Raw genomic sequence first — 14197 nt, 5'->3', positions numbered from 1 at the left:
TAGTCAGCCCTAAGTTTTGTAGGAGCATAAATAACTCTTTCTGCCTGTAAGGCTGATGTAAGTTTGAAGTGCAGTTGTTTTGAGAGGCAAAACCAGAGTTTTGTATTGAAGATCAGTGCGAGCAGGTGGCCTAAGGGTGGAATTCTTCACAGAGTAAGGTGGTAGCTTTGCCATGGCTCTGTGTGCAGGCATGTGTTTAGAGGCAGACAGAACTGTGTTTCTACCTCTTTTTCACAGAATCACAGAATCTTCTAGGTTGGAAGGGACCTTAAAGATCATCTTGTCCAACCGTCAACCTAACTGACAAAAATAGACACCCACACAACAAACAAGGAGCATCATCACTAAACCATCCCTCCCAGCACTACATCAACCCGGCTTTTGAACACCTCCAGGGATGGGGCCTCAACCCCCTCCCTGGGCAGCCCATTCCAATGGCTGAGAACCCTTTCAGTGAAAAAAAATTTCCTAATTTTTCTTTTTATCTCCCTGAGCTGAAGACGGGCTGTGTGGTGCTGATGGAGATGTGGGAACTGGATTTTTTTTATGTACTGAAGGACTTTGGAGGAGCCTGGGTGCTTACAAAGAGCCTGGAGATGCAACCAGTGGCTCCTCTCCACCGCTCTGACTGTGCCCGGGGTTCTCAACATCTCCCAGACATCCAAGCCTGTGGCAGGTCTGTTCCTTTCTAGCAGCAAAGATGCAACGGGTTTCCCAGCCCAGAATGTGCAAAAGAACATCTGTTGAGACTTGTCACTGGAGATCTGTTAGATCTGCACAGAGGCCGTGTCACCGTCACTCACCCTGAAGTGGACTGATAGCCTCCTGAGAAGAATGAGCTCTTTATTGTGCCAGGTAAATGCTTTTATCTCCATTGTGTCATGGAGGGGTTGGAGCTCAAAGGGTTGGGGTGGCCTTGCTCGGGTCACCAGAGTAACCACTAAAACAGAAACAATCTCCTTCCCTGGTCAGTGTGGGATCCACTGCCTTCGAGGTGCTGTGGTTCTGCTCTGCTGAAATAACTTCATTATTATGAAAACAAGTGAAATTAAACTCTTTTATGGAAGCTTCTGGCCAGAGCTAGGATTTACTCAAAGCAGTAGTATTTTTATAACCAGAAATAGTGTAAAGAAGAAGCGTTTATTAAATGCTTCCGCTGAGAGCGAGGGTTCCTGGTGAGTGCTGTGCACAGGTCACCATGCAGAGGTGTCCTCCAGACCCACACCACAGCCTTGGATCCCGCCGGTCTCTGCTGATGGCCACCTCACAGGGAAACTTGGCCACCTGCGATTATTGTAAACCAGGAGAAGCAAAACTCAGGACTTACAGAGCTGCTGCTGGGAACGGGGCACAGTTTGTCACGAAGTGCATGGGATGCTCTGGTGGAGTCGAGCGAAAGCACGAATGGTGGTGTCTGAACAGGAGCCAGCAGTGTGCCCAGGTGGCCAAGAAGGCCAACAGCATCCTGGCCTGTATCAGGAACAGCGTGGGGAGTAGGGCCCGAGAGGTGACTGTCCCCCTGTACTGGGCACTGGTGAGGCCTCCCCTCGAGTACTGTGTCCAGTTTTGGGCCCCCTACCATAAAAAAGACATTGAGGTGCTGGAGCGGGTCCAGAGAAGGGCGACAAAGATGGTGAGGGGTCTGGAGCACAAGTCTTATGAGGAGAGGCTGAGGGAGCTGGGGGGGTTCAGTCTGGAGAAGAGGAGGCTGAGGGGAGACCTTATTGCTCTCTCCAACTCCCTGAAAGGAGGGTGTAGAGAGGGGGGGGTCGGTCTCTTTTCTCAAGTCACAGGCGACAGGACGAGAGGAAATGGCCTCAAGTTGCACCAGGGGAGGTTCAGGCTGGATATTAGGAAAAATTTTTTCACTGAAAGGGTTCTCAGGCATTGGAATGGGCTGCCCAGGGAGGTGGTTGAGGCCCCATCCCTGGAGGGGTTCAAAAGACGGGTTGATGTAGTGCTGGGAGGTCTGGTTTAGTGATGATGCTCCTTGTTTGTTGTGCGGGTGTCTATTTTTGTCAGTGAGGTTGACGGTTGGACAAGATGATCTTGAAGGTCCCTTCCAACCTAGAAGATTCTGTGATTCTGTCTGGTGGAGGAGGCACAGAAATAGCAACAGCAGGAAAGCTCTGAAAGTCAAGAGAATGCAAAGTTGAGTGTGATGCTGGCAGCTAAGGCTCATTAGAACTTACCTGATAATCTTTTAAATAACACTTCTCCAGCTCTCTGTTCTGCTCGGTTTTCCCCCAGAGGTTTATTCCATGTGACCTGAGTATTCAGGCAAGCCAGGGGACAAGCTTTGGGAAGGAATTGAAGGCAGATCTTGAAAACAGAAAACAGCAGCTGCACGAGAGTCACCAGTTCAGCTTCAGCCTGTATGGACAGGGAACTGCAAAAACACGCTGGCTGCCAAAATAATTGCTTGCTTTTTCTATTTTTTAAATTGATTTTGACACAGTAAAGGTTAGTCTCATGTAACAGAATGTAATGTTCTGTAGCTTTCCATCTGACAAGTGGTTTCCCGCCAATGGCTTCAAGCTGGAGGGGAACAGATTTAGACTGGAGATGAGGAGAGGGTTCTTCACTGTGAGGGTGGTGGAGCACTGGAACAGGTTGCCCAGGGAGGTGGTTGAGGCCCCTTCCCTGGAGATATTCAAGGAGAGGCTCGATGAGGCCCTGGGCAACCTGGTCTAGTTGGGGGTGTCCCTGCTGACTGCGGGGGGGTCGGACTAGATGACCCTTGGAGGTCCCTTCCGGCCTGGGCAATTCTATGATTCTATGATCCTATGATTTATGGCTCGACCTCGCTGCCCGCTGTCTGCATTTTGACAGTTAACCAAAGTCTGGGCTTGCTCTGCTCCCAGCTGCGCGTCGGCCTCAGGAGAGCTCTAATTTGGGCTAAGAGCTAAAAGGATTTTGGATAAGGAATAAAATCCTATGGCTGAGAAGGGAGCACAGATCCACCTGTCTTTTCTCCCAGCACGGCTTCGAATGCAGAGGAGCTGAGGAAGAGGAGAGGTTGCTCTGATCCTGATCAGCTGCTTAAGTGATCTCGTTACAGGAGAAGGAAAAAGGCTTTTGAGGGAAGATACTACTTGAAATGGTGGAATCCTAAAGAGAAGCAGGTTTGAGGGTTCTTGCTGATCTTTAAATGTGCTGTCTCACCTGTAAAAGCCTTTGGCTTGAAGGGACCTCACACGGCTCCAGTCCCTCAGCTAAGAAATCCAGTATTTTCAGCTCTTTCTGTAGTCATTAATAAAGACAGGGAAGTGCCTCCGGAGGCGACTCAGTCTCTTAGTTTTTAGAAAGAGCCTGGGGAGTCTCTGCTTTTGCAGGTGCTTCAGATATGAATACAGATAAGATGTACATACATATTCACACAGGTATACATATATGCACTATACATTCTTACGTATTTTGTACCTAAGAATATGGCTGAACTTGTGCTGTTAGTCTCTGGCACAAGCCTAAGGGAGGAACTGTATTTCTTCATAGAGAAGTATGGATTTAAGCTGGTCCTGGGAACACGTTGCAGCCTGATGGACGTGAGGAACTGACTTTTCCTTGCAGGAAGGAAAATACTTCCTCACTTCCCTTCCCACCTCTGTCTGTAACGCCGGGCTCGTTCCCTGCTGTGTGAGCTTGCATTTCATCCTTTTTCCTTCTTGCTTATTGCAGACAAATGCATATTTGTGAAATAAGACAGTCGTAACTTTACATCTGTGTTATTAATCGTTCTCCTGCCAAATACCCAGCAGAAATGGGGGGATTCCTCCCTCTGCAGCCCCTAGCATCCTCCATAGCAGCTCTCTGTCCTTGGAGTTTTCTAACTTTTCTAACAGTTTTCTGGCTTTTCCTAACACAGATAGCAGCTTCTTTAATTCTACATTCTGTATTAAAGCAAATTTAAAAAAATTCTTTAATTCAACATTCTGTGCTTCTTTCGCCTGCCTCACTCACTGCTTTGAGTGATTATCCCATAGGTTTTGTGTTCTTTTTCCCATGTGGAAGCACTTCCCATGGAGTGGAGCGGGGCCGTGGGACTCTGATGGCAAACCCTAATTGTCACCAGCGTTAGGTCACAGCTGGATCTTGTTGCTTCTAAGGTGGTCTTATAGTCCTCTTCTGATAATACTCATTCACATTAAAAAAGGAAAAGAAAAGGGAGTTTTATTGCCTTTGTTACAGGGAGAAAAGCTAGATGTTATTTATTTTGATAGCAAGGCACAAAAAACAAGTAAAAGAAAAAATTTTGGGTTCTTTTTAGCTTTGTGGTCTGTGATGTCTTTCTGTACTGCTCAGGGTCCTGGGAGCCTGCTTTTGTTCAGCACCAAAATAGCTTTTTCTTCCACCATGAACATGAAAAAAGAAAAAGTTCTGGGAAACATGAGCTCATTTAAAATAAAGCTTAAAGTGTTTTTCTTCCCTGCATTGTCTCCACGCTTTCTGACATCCTCAGACAATGGGTTGCTTTCCTACCCGTCCCAGCCAGCAGGGACGATTGTGTTTCCTCCTTTTTTCTTCTGAAGGAGCCTTGCAAAGATCTCTTGGGTTCTTTTTGAAGTGGTTATTTAGGTTTGAGGCTGTGGTTGCCACTGAGATTTCCCTGTTAGCAAGAGGCTGCTCGGAGCTGACCATGTGGTCTCAAACTTCTGTTTTTGTTTTTTTTTCTGTACATGACAGTTTGTTTTTAATTCCAGACCTACTCCACTTTCTCAGATTCATTTAAGCTGCGTGCTGAAGCACATTGTTTCCCTCTACACTTTGTTCTGGATGAGGGAGGTGGCCATTAGATCCTGCCCCCGACCAAGAATGTACTTGGGCTTGGAGAACGAGGAGCGTGCTGGGGCTGGAGCTCCATCTGCACCTTGTAGAGATGCTGCGGGTGGAGAGGAGTCTTCTGAGCTGGCCAAAATCAGGAGACAGGATGCTTTGGCACTTGTGGATATGAAGAGGATCTTCTGACAGGGCTAAGCTGGAGCACATGGTGAAGACCAGGAGTGGATGTCCCAGCTGTGCTGCCCTTCTCTCCCCAGATGGCTCGGGATCACCCAGCAGAAGGCAACTCCAAGCAAACATGGGGGGTGCTTGCAGCGTTGTGGCTCTGAGCCCCTCCTGACAGGGCTGACCCCCCCTCTGTGGTCTGAGCCCCCCCTGGGCTGGCATCTCGCATCTCCTGCTTGCCACCACGGCGCTCCTGCTCCTGCCGTTTCACTCAAGATGGATCTGCCCGTGCAGAAGAGAGTGGTTCTGCTGGGAAGGTTGAAGGGTTTCTTCAAGATAGAAGGGAAATCGTAGGTAACGAAAAAATAAGGCTAAACTTAATGCATAGACATAACAAAAGGCGAGGATTGGGCGAGTGAGCCCAATGTAAAAGCCATGGAGGAAAAACCTAAGAAATGGCAATCAGAAAGGTATCGATTTGTGTGTGCAGAGGCACTGGATCTGGGTTAGTATTCCTCCTGTCCTGAAATATTGTTGTTTGAGAGCTCTGCTGTTAAAAAGGTGTTTGTGTATATCGGATTTACCTTTCCAATTTGGATTGCAGTGCCCGGTGCCCCGCGCTCTGCCTGGTTTGCACTGGAGGTTTTCCAGAAGAGTTTTATTCCCGGTGGGTCTCCCGTGTGTCCCCAGCCTTGTGGGTTGAAGTGGTGCTTCAAAGGAGTCGAGGAGGAGGAGGAGGAAGGGAAGAGGGGAGCGCTGTGAGGAGCGGAGCTAGTGGGACGAGGCAGAGATAGGAACTGGCACAGTGACAGCCCGTCCCTCTGCGTCCCCGTCGAGTGCTCTGCCAAGCCACTGCTACGGCCAGTCCTCCTCTTCTCATCTACAAAAGGGATTAGGCTATATATACTCTTTTTTTTTTTTCACTGGCGCTGTCTGTATCTTTTATATCTCCACTTATAAATTAGGGTATGAGCAGGGGTTTTCCATTTCTAAGTTGGGTTGCTCTTCGCTGTCATGTTCTTAACAATTTCTGTTACTGGCTCGAGTCCAGCAGACTCTTCGAGCTGGTCCCGCTACGTGTTTAGCAGTTTTCCAAGGTGGATGTTCTCCGGATGCAGCCAGTGGGGTGATCAATAGCAAAGGTGCTAAGTTCAATATCGAAACACAAAGCCCGTGCTGTTAAGAGAGCTGCTGGCTGTGCTTTGGGAGGACACGGGGCTCTCCCCTAGGTCTGGGCTGGAAAGGCAGGCAGCCTTGCTGCTCCTTTGCTGATGCTGTTATTTATTCTTTGGTTGGAAAGGAGCAGAGATCTGTCTCGGATTGGAAAATGATCCCACAACAAAAATTACGTGGGAAATGGTCTCTACTACGGTATCATAGAAAGAAAATTATAATGTGGGAAATGGTCTCTACTATGATATTGAGGAAAGACAGCACCATACCGCCTATTTTCAACATAAATATTTATAATTAGCTGAAAAACCTGTCTTTTACTAGAAAAACAGGTGATGGCAATACAACCAGGATTTTTTGATCTTTGTAGTGAAGTGATGCGAGTGACAGAAACAGTCTTAAACCCTCGACAGATGAGACGTACCTCCTGCAGGTGGGTGCTATGGGTTTTGCCCGGGCTGGTTCTGGGTTGTTTCCAGCCAGTTTCAGTACCTCCCTCCCAGATTCAGTGCAGGTTTGGTGTGCTCTGCCGCTGGGGAAACGCTTCTCCTTCTGAGGGAATAATTCAGATCCATTAAGGCATGAGCTGGAAGGGCTGAGGAGCAGCTGCAGAAGCAGTTATGGATTTTTTTCTTTGTGTCAGTATTTTAAATGAGTACGGTGACGGGTTGTGATCTGGCGTGATGGAAAGCCTTCCCTGGCTTCCCTCTTCCCAGTACAGCAACTGGGTGAGATAACCAGCCCAGTGAGGATGGCTGGTTGGGTGTTGTTCCGCCCCAATGGAAAATCACTCCTCGAATGTATCGCTAAGGTTTTCTGCAGATGGGTACAATTCCCAATGGACCATCGGTTTTGATTCGTCGAGGACCAGATTTCTCCAAAGCTTTTAGCACAGCTCGAAGTGTCAACATCCACAGCAGCGATATGTTTTTCAAAAGAACTCAACACCCAGAGCAACGAGTGGTTTTGAAAGCTGGATCTGGAGTGAATTAGAGAAGCCAAGTACATCTTTTGTCCTTGTTTTTGCTATTAAGGTTCTGAAATATTTGACTTTTAATGGTGTTTTTGCGGCATCGGCATTGTTCATCTCAGCCATGTTTTGGGCCACTTTCCCACCAGACGTCTCCTTCCCCATGGAGGCAGTGCTGCTCTGATCCTGGTGCTCCTGCTGGCAGCGTTTCTTCTGTTGACCAGGTCTGGGCTCCACAAGCTGGGGATAGCTCCTGGGGCGGTGAAGAAGGAAGAGATATTTTTACGATGGCCTTGTAGGGAAAACTATGTCACATATGTGCCAGGTGACGGTGAGGCCTTGCTCAATCAAGGCATCCTTGTCAAGGGAGGTGATTCTGCCCCTCTGCTCTGGTGAGACCCCACCTGGAGCACTGTGTCCAGCTCTGGAGTCCTCAGTAGAGGAAGGACATGGACCTGTTGGAACGGGTCCAGAGGGGGGCCTCAAAAATGATCAGAGGGATGGAGCACCTCTCCTGTGAAGACAGGCTGAGAGAGTTGGGGGGTTCAGCCTGGAGAAGAGAAGGCTCCAGGGAGACCTTGGAGTCCCTTCCAGTCCCTCAAGGGGCTCCAGGAGAGATGGGGAGGGACTCTGTATCAGGGAGGGGAGCCACAGGAGGAGGGGGAAGGGTTTTACACTGAAAGAGGGGAGATTGAGATGAGATATTAGGGAGAAATTCTTTGGTGTGAGGGTGGTGAGACCCTGGCCCAGGGTTGGAAGGGACCTTTAAAGACTATTTAGTCCAACGCCCCTGCCCTGGGCAGGGACACCTCCCACCACACCAGGTTGCTCCAAGCCCCCTCCAACCTGGCCTTGAACCCCTCCAGGGATGGGGCAGCCACAGCTTCTCTGGGCAACCTGGGCCAGGCTCTCACCACCCTCACAGCAAAGTTCTTCCCAAGAACTGATTTCAGTCTCCCCTCCTTCAGTTTAAAACTGTTCCCCCTTTTCTTATGGCTCCCCTCCCTGATCCAGAGTCCCTCCCCATCTCCCCTGGAGCCCCTTTAGGGACTGGAAGGGGCTCCAAGGTCTCCCCAGAGCCTTCTCTTCTCCAGGCTGAACCCCCCCATCTCTCTCAGCCCCCGCTCCCAGCAGAGGGGCTCCAGCCCTCCCAGCATCTCCATGGTCCTTTGCATCTTGGCTATCTTGACCATGCTTTCTTGGGGGCTTCTTTGCAACTAGTTTTGATTAATCACTGGGACCATAGGCCCAGGGAGGGGGTGGAAGCTGGGATCCACAGGAAGCTGTGTTAGAGGAACCCTCTCAGACCTGTCAGAGACAATAACCCACCTGCTAGGAAGTAAATTTGGGCAATGAAAAGGTGCTGAACTTGAGGGTTTTCTGGCTACACTGGTGCAGCCTGTCCATACTGGTATGTGCCCATCCTCGATGACTACATGAGCGGTGCCGGTGGCGAGAGGCTTAGTGCAGGAATGGCTGCTCAGACCCCTCTGCCAAACACGTGCAAGGATTTCAGGTATGGCTGAGTCCTTTTGGCATCGGATCATCCTCATCCCAGGCTTGGGTATGTTTTTGTGACAGAGGATGGACAGACTCCACCAGGAGCTCTTGGGGTTCTTGCCCACATCTCCAAATGTTTCCACAACTTTCTTGAGAAGGGGAAAAACATGGAATTAAATCTCCTGCAGATAATGGGAAGACAATGCTGGAGTGATGTGACAACTGTCACAGAGGCAGCAACTGGCTTTTACGAATTCCCTGAAGAATGGGTCCAGTTACAGCTGCAAAAACTGAAGTATTTCCAAGGCACTGCATGGACTTTAACTGTGACGCTCATTACAGTTGATGGGATTTATTGAAGTCAGTGGGGGTTTTTGTTGCATCTCCTTCTGACTCACACTGAATGCAAGACTATGGGTGTTTTGGCCCGACAGACAGTCTTTCCATTTCCAGAAGTACACAAAAGGAGGATGTGGGACTGGATAACCCTGCTCTATTCCTCTAATGACTGCCGAGGCCAGCGTATGGAAAAGCAAAGCAACAAAACTTCCTGCAATTTCCACACAGAGCAGAGCATTTAAGGCCAAAGTTTGTCAGCCGCTTCACACATTTCATGTTTCCTTTGCAGAGGTGCAGGTTAGGCAGTGGGGACTGAGACCTTTGGGTTTGTTTCCAGTGGGTTTGTTTCCAGTGAAGATCACCCTGATGTTGCCACCAAACACAGATGGGATGGCAACAAGCAGAGCAGCAAATGGGAGAAGCCAAGTGAGGTCCTCGGCACTTGGTAACGCCATCTTGCCTTGGTGGGGAAAGGCTTATAAAAAAAGCATCTTTTTTTCCCAGTTCACAATAAGGAAACTGCATGCACATTCAGTTGAGTTACTCAGTTTATCTTGATTGTTTCCCTTCAGAACGTGCAGATGTTGGATTGACTGTTGCTGGGGAGAATGGACTGGCCCAACCTTCATCTTCCCATGTCCTAGCAAGGCAGGGAGTGACTCTATGGGGATCTACCTATGGGTTCATGGAAAAGGAGGTTGGGTACATGAAGGGTGAGACCCCTTTATGTTCATTCAAGAGCTAATGGGTTCTGACGGATCTTTTTGTGTCGTGGATATTTAAAATGCCTTGGGGAGGACCACACATCTTTCTGTTAGCCCGGACAAGCCCAGTGATGGGGCTTCTGATCTTCCCTGCGGTCTGTTCCCCAGTGAAAGCAGAGTGTGGCTTGGGCTGGGTGTGAGGATGAGGATGGATGGGCTGTGGTTATGCTCTGAGCAGGGAACACCTCACACCATATCTCACATGTGTGTTCATGCTTGGAAAGATGGGATGGGAGAGTCAGGGAACAGAACTGTGATCAGGTGTAGATTTGAACAGCACTGATGGCTTTGTCTGCACTGTGTGTGGCTGTGTTCAAAGCTATGGAGTCCTTAAACATCTATAGCCCATGTGCTTTCACCTGCCTCTTTCTCCAGAGCTCTGCCTCATGCCCCTGCAGTGGGCTGCCTTTTCCCCTGCCCTCCCTCGCTGTTGCCAGGAGAACATTGCTCAGAGGACAGTGACACCTCCTCTCCCTCTGCTCCACTCTTGATGGACCCATTGAAATCGTAAGGAAGCTTTGCAGCAGGAAGCTTTGAAGCTTTATGGTCTCAAGGAGTGGAAGGGAAGGAGTGGTGTGCGTTCCCTTTCCCATCCTACTGAAGAAAATCTGGATGGTCACATACAGAACTCAATAAGCATGAAAACCCCAGAACTCATTTTGTTGAGGCCCCGTCTATGGCCAACAGCAAAGATAATTGCCACACAGGGGCCTACATGAGAGCTCCCAAAGTCCCCCACTCTCCTTCCCAAAATAATTAACAAAATATAAACATTTTTTTTTTTTCTAGAAGACCTCAATCATCCTCTAATGGCCTGAACCTGATGAGCTGCAATTACCTGGCCCCGGTCAGGGAAGCTCTCTGTCCTCCTCCGAGGCATTGGGCCATGGTCACTCCCAGAGCTCAACAGACCTAAGGTTGGGCTGATGTTGATCTTCTTGATCTGATTTGCTTTTTTGAATTGTTCCCCCCATCTTTATTCCTTCTTCCCAGCCGCACATCCAGCCATTAGTCTGACCATGCTGCTTTCCTCATCTTGAAGTGAACTGGTGACTGATGGCAGGATGGATGGATGGATTGATGGAAGATGTTCAAGCATCCGCAGGACTCACCATGAACTTGAACAGAGGCAACAGGCAGCTTTGCTCTCCAGTGCTGGACGATGGCTCAGACCAGGCTCAGCAGACAACCTTCTAGGACAGGGAACTTAAAAAATGCATTGAATGTGTGGTAGGAGCTTGCTTTTCCTTCTGTGGTCACTGGTGCCCTCCAGACACAGCTCAGGTGCCGACCGTGCCTGGGTTTGGATGATGACTCCAGTGAACATGTGTACGGACGGCAGCATGGTGTGAGCATTGCTCTGCTGAGGAAGGGGTTGGGGAAATGGCCAGAAAAAGTGCTTAAGGAGTATTTATTAGCACCGTTGGCTTGTGCAAACTGGAACAGCCGCCTCATTTTTCCACTCTGTCATGAGCTGGACCAGTGCAAAGTCCAGAGATTAAGGGTCTGGATTTGTCTCCTGCATCAGACGAGTTTCCAGGCCTCCAGAGAAAAAGTTGCAGAGCCCCTGTGAACCCAAATTTTTTGCTCAGCCCAGTGGGACATACCTCGTGCAAGGGAAAGCAAATCCTGCGGGTAGAGCTGAAGCCTAGAAAGGGACTTAGACTTGTCTGAAATCGAGGAAAAAAGCGTGTGTGCTTACGACAGAGACCAAGAGCAAATTAGATTTCTTTCTTTTATTATACAGGATTGTATGTACAAGGTCACCTTTCTCCCAAACATCAGCATCACAGTCAGTTCATAGCAAAAACTGCAGCTCATCTCTCAAAGCCTAGAAAACAGCTCTACGACGGCTCAGTACAACACAATGGATCAATTGTACAGGAACCGGAAAAGGGGAGGGGAAAGCACGGTTATCCCTTGAATCCCTCGTGAAGTATCTGAAACTAAGAAATATGCAAATAAAACATTGTGCTTCAAGAGCCATGCTTGCTCCAGGATGGCCCTCGGGGGAGGGAAGCGTGGCCCCCCCGGGACCTGTTTTCCCCTTCGCCGTTCCAAGAGGGATGCCGTGGATGAGGTCTGGCTTTGAGCACTGGGGCAGAGAGCAGGACCCCCCTTTCAGAGCACTCTCTACAACCTGGGGAGGGGGCCACGCGTTTTGTGGGAGGGTTTGACCAAGGAGAAGCTGTGGACACCAGTCTGGATTCAAAGCACTGGTGTGTGTGTGTGTGTGTTTTTTTGGAGGAGAACAGGGGAGACGGGCAGGACACATCTGATGTGAATAAAGTGCTGCGTGAGATTCAGTCCCACCTACCCCCGAACTAAGGAAAAAACCAGGATAAGCCCACGAAGGAGGAAGGAACGAGAAGATAAAAGGCTGAGAGACCTCTTGGGTGCTGCGGTGTAAGGGGGTTCCCCCGACAAGCTGGCCTCTGCCTGCAGGACGTGCCGTGGGTCAAAAGCAGCTTGAATTTGGGTAGGCAGGGGAGGTGCTTGCACGCCCACATGCATCGTGCTTGGGGTATTCACCGTTTCTGGTCTCGTCACACTCAGACAAGCTGTCAGGCTGCACGGACCCCTCAGGCTGGTGATGGAGCAACAGCCCTTACGGTCAGGAGCGGGAGCAGGAGCTGTCCCACCGCTCTCCTTCCTGCCTGGGAAGACCCAGAGAAGCCGGAGCAAGAGCAGATGTGAGCACCCTGGGGAAGGGGCTGATGTCTCTGGCGCTGGGCTGGAGAAGCAGGTGGATTCCTCCCTTCCAGGGAGCAGCGGGTCCAAGAAAAGGGTCTCATCCATGCGTTTGCACCCCCCCCCTTACACTGTGGAGACATGCTCAGCCTTTCCACCATGGTTTCTCAGTGGAGAACGAGGAGACCAAACCCTTGAAAATGATGGATGCTTTGTTTCTCCTGCTTGGGATCACTTTTTTCCTGCAGGCAGCTTCCTTTCCCCTTCCCCTCTCCTCAAGCAGATGCAAGGAGCACAGCACCAGCTCCAGCACCGACTCCTTTCCAGCGGGAAGTGACCATGTACCCGTGGCAGCGCGTGGGGCAAAGGAGACACGGCAGGAGGTGACCATTCTGGGAGGACAGGTCACCCCACACCCACTTCCTCAACACCACCTTTAGTGTGAGAACACAAATTGTCCAAACTGAGACAGTACTTCTCCCTCCAGTTAGCAAATGCTCCGGCTCTCACCCAGCGTGGGGAAAAACGTCTTTATTGGGTTAGGCTTAGTTCTCCCTCCTACAGAAAGCTTTAGAACATCTCTGACCCGTTGGTGACACAACTGCTCTCCCGTTCTCCAGTCAGTGATGGTTATAGATATGCAGGGTTGGGTTCCCACCTCCGCTGGCTGCAGAGCTCCAAATCCACTGCACAGGGTGGTGGGGACTCACTGGGGTGATGAGTTTGTCTTTGTCTTTGCTTTACAGATGGGTGGAAGATGTCGGGCCATGTTTCTCCTTTTGAATGCCAAGGTAGAGATGACAGCAGCACTTCGATTCAGCTTGTCTTGCTCAACGTGCCAGGACAGGGTTTAGCCTCGTGCTTTCCTCACACTCTTGCTCACTGCTGTTCTGAATGGGCTGCAAGGAGAGAAAAAAAAGGTACATAATTTTCCTTGAACCTCAAAGATTTGTGATTTGGGAAGGGGAGTGAGGGGCTGACCAGTGACCCAGCTCAGCAGCCAGGCTCAGTGCTCGGAAAACACAGAGGAGCAGTGGAAAAAGAGCATTTTTAGAAGCAGCAACTCCCCCCCACACCCTGACATGCAGGGATTTGACAGCTTTTGCTCAGAATGAGCCTCTAAAAAGCAGTGTGTGAGCTGTACCTGGTTACTGTAGTCTGGCATCCTCCACATCTGTGTAATGGCTGTTCTCCTGCAGGGAAAAGGGAACCAGAAACAGCAAATCACCACGTGTCCCTCCTGCCCTGCCTGGGACACGGTGACACCTCACAGGCTGGTACCCTGGTGTGGGAGAGCATCAGTGTGGTGGAGGAGCCACACAGGAGCACCACGAATATGCTTTTTGGCAGACACATTCCCAAGGCAAACCCAGAAATTTCCTTTGGCTCCTTATGCTGGAAGGGGTCTGCCAAACTGACCCAGGATGTGTGACTCCCTCTTGGATTTTGAAGCCTGGCTCCTGCTGAACTTCAAAGGGATGGGGGTGAAATCAAGCGCACCTTTCCCTGTGTAAAGTCAGGTGTCTACACCTGGGCTACAGCGGAGTCAGCACCTTCAGTGGGCACATCCCAGGGAAGGCCTTCAGCCTGTTGGGTTGCCATGCTCAGACTGGATGCACGATTTCTGCATGGCCAGGTTAAGTCATAGAATCGTCTAGGTTGGAAGAGACCCTTGGGATCATCGAGTCCAACCATCTCCCCTACTCTACAAAGTCCTCCCCTACACCATGTCCCTCAGCACTGCATCTAAACGGCCCTTAAACACAGCCAGGGATGGGGACTCCACCCCCTCCCTGGGCAGCCTGTTCCAATGCCC

General features: G+C 50.0%; 1 protein-coding gene across 1 annotated transcript in view; it reads right to left on the bottom strand.

Annotated features, from left to right (window-relative positions):
* Nucleotides 1–11411: 11411 nt before the first annotated feature.
* Nucleotides 11412–14197, bottom strand: part of RALY (RALY heterogeneous nuclear ribonucleoprotein) — a 98495-nt gene continuing 95709 nt past the window's right edge. Inside the window, exons 8-9 of the mRNA XM_014941310.1 lie at nt 13526–13574; nt 11412–13280 (exon numbers count right to left, since the gene is read on the bottom strand). Coding sequence (XP_014796796.1) covers nt 13530–13574 — 45 coding nt within the window. The 3' untranslated portion in view covers nt 11412–13280; nt 13526–13529. The remainder of the gene's footprint in view (nt 13281–13525; nt 13575–14197) is intronic.

The sequence above is a fragment of the Calidris pugnax genome, unplaced genomic scaffold (assembly GCF_001431845.1).
Source record: "Calidris pugnax isolate Ruff unplaced genomic scaffold, ASM143184v1 scaffold55, whole genome shotgun sequence".
NCBI lineage: Eukaryota > Metazoa > Chordata > Aves > Charadriiformes > Scolopacidae > Calidris > Calidris pugnax.
This window is presented reverse-complemented; position numbering and strand designations above follow the sequence as displayed.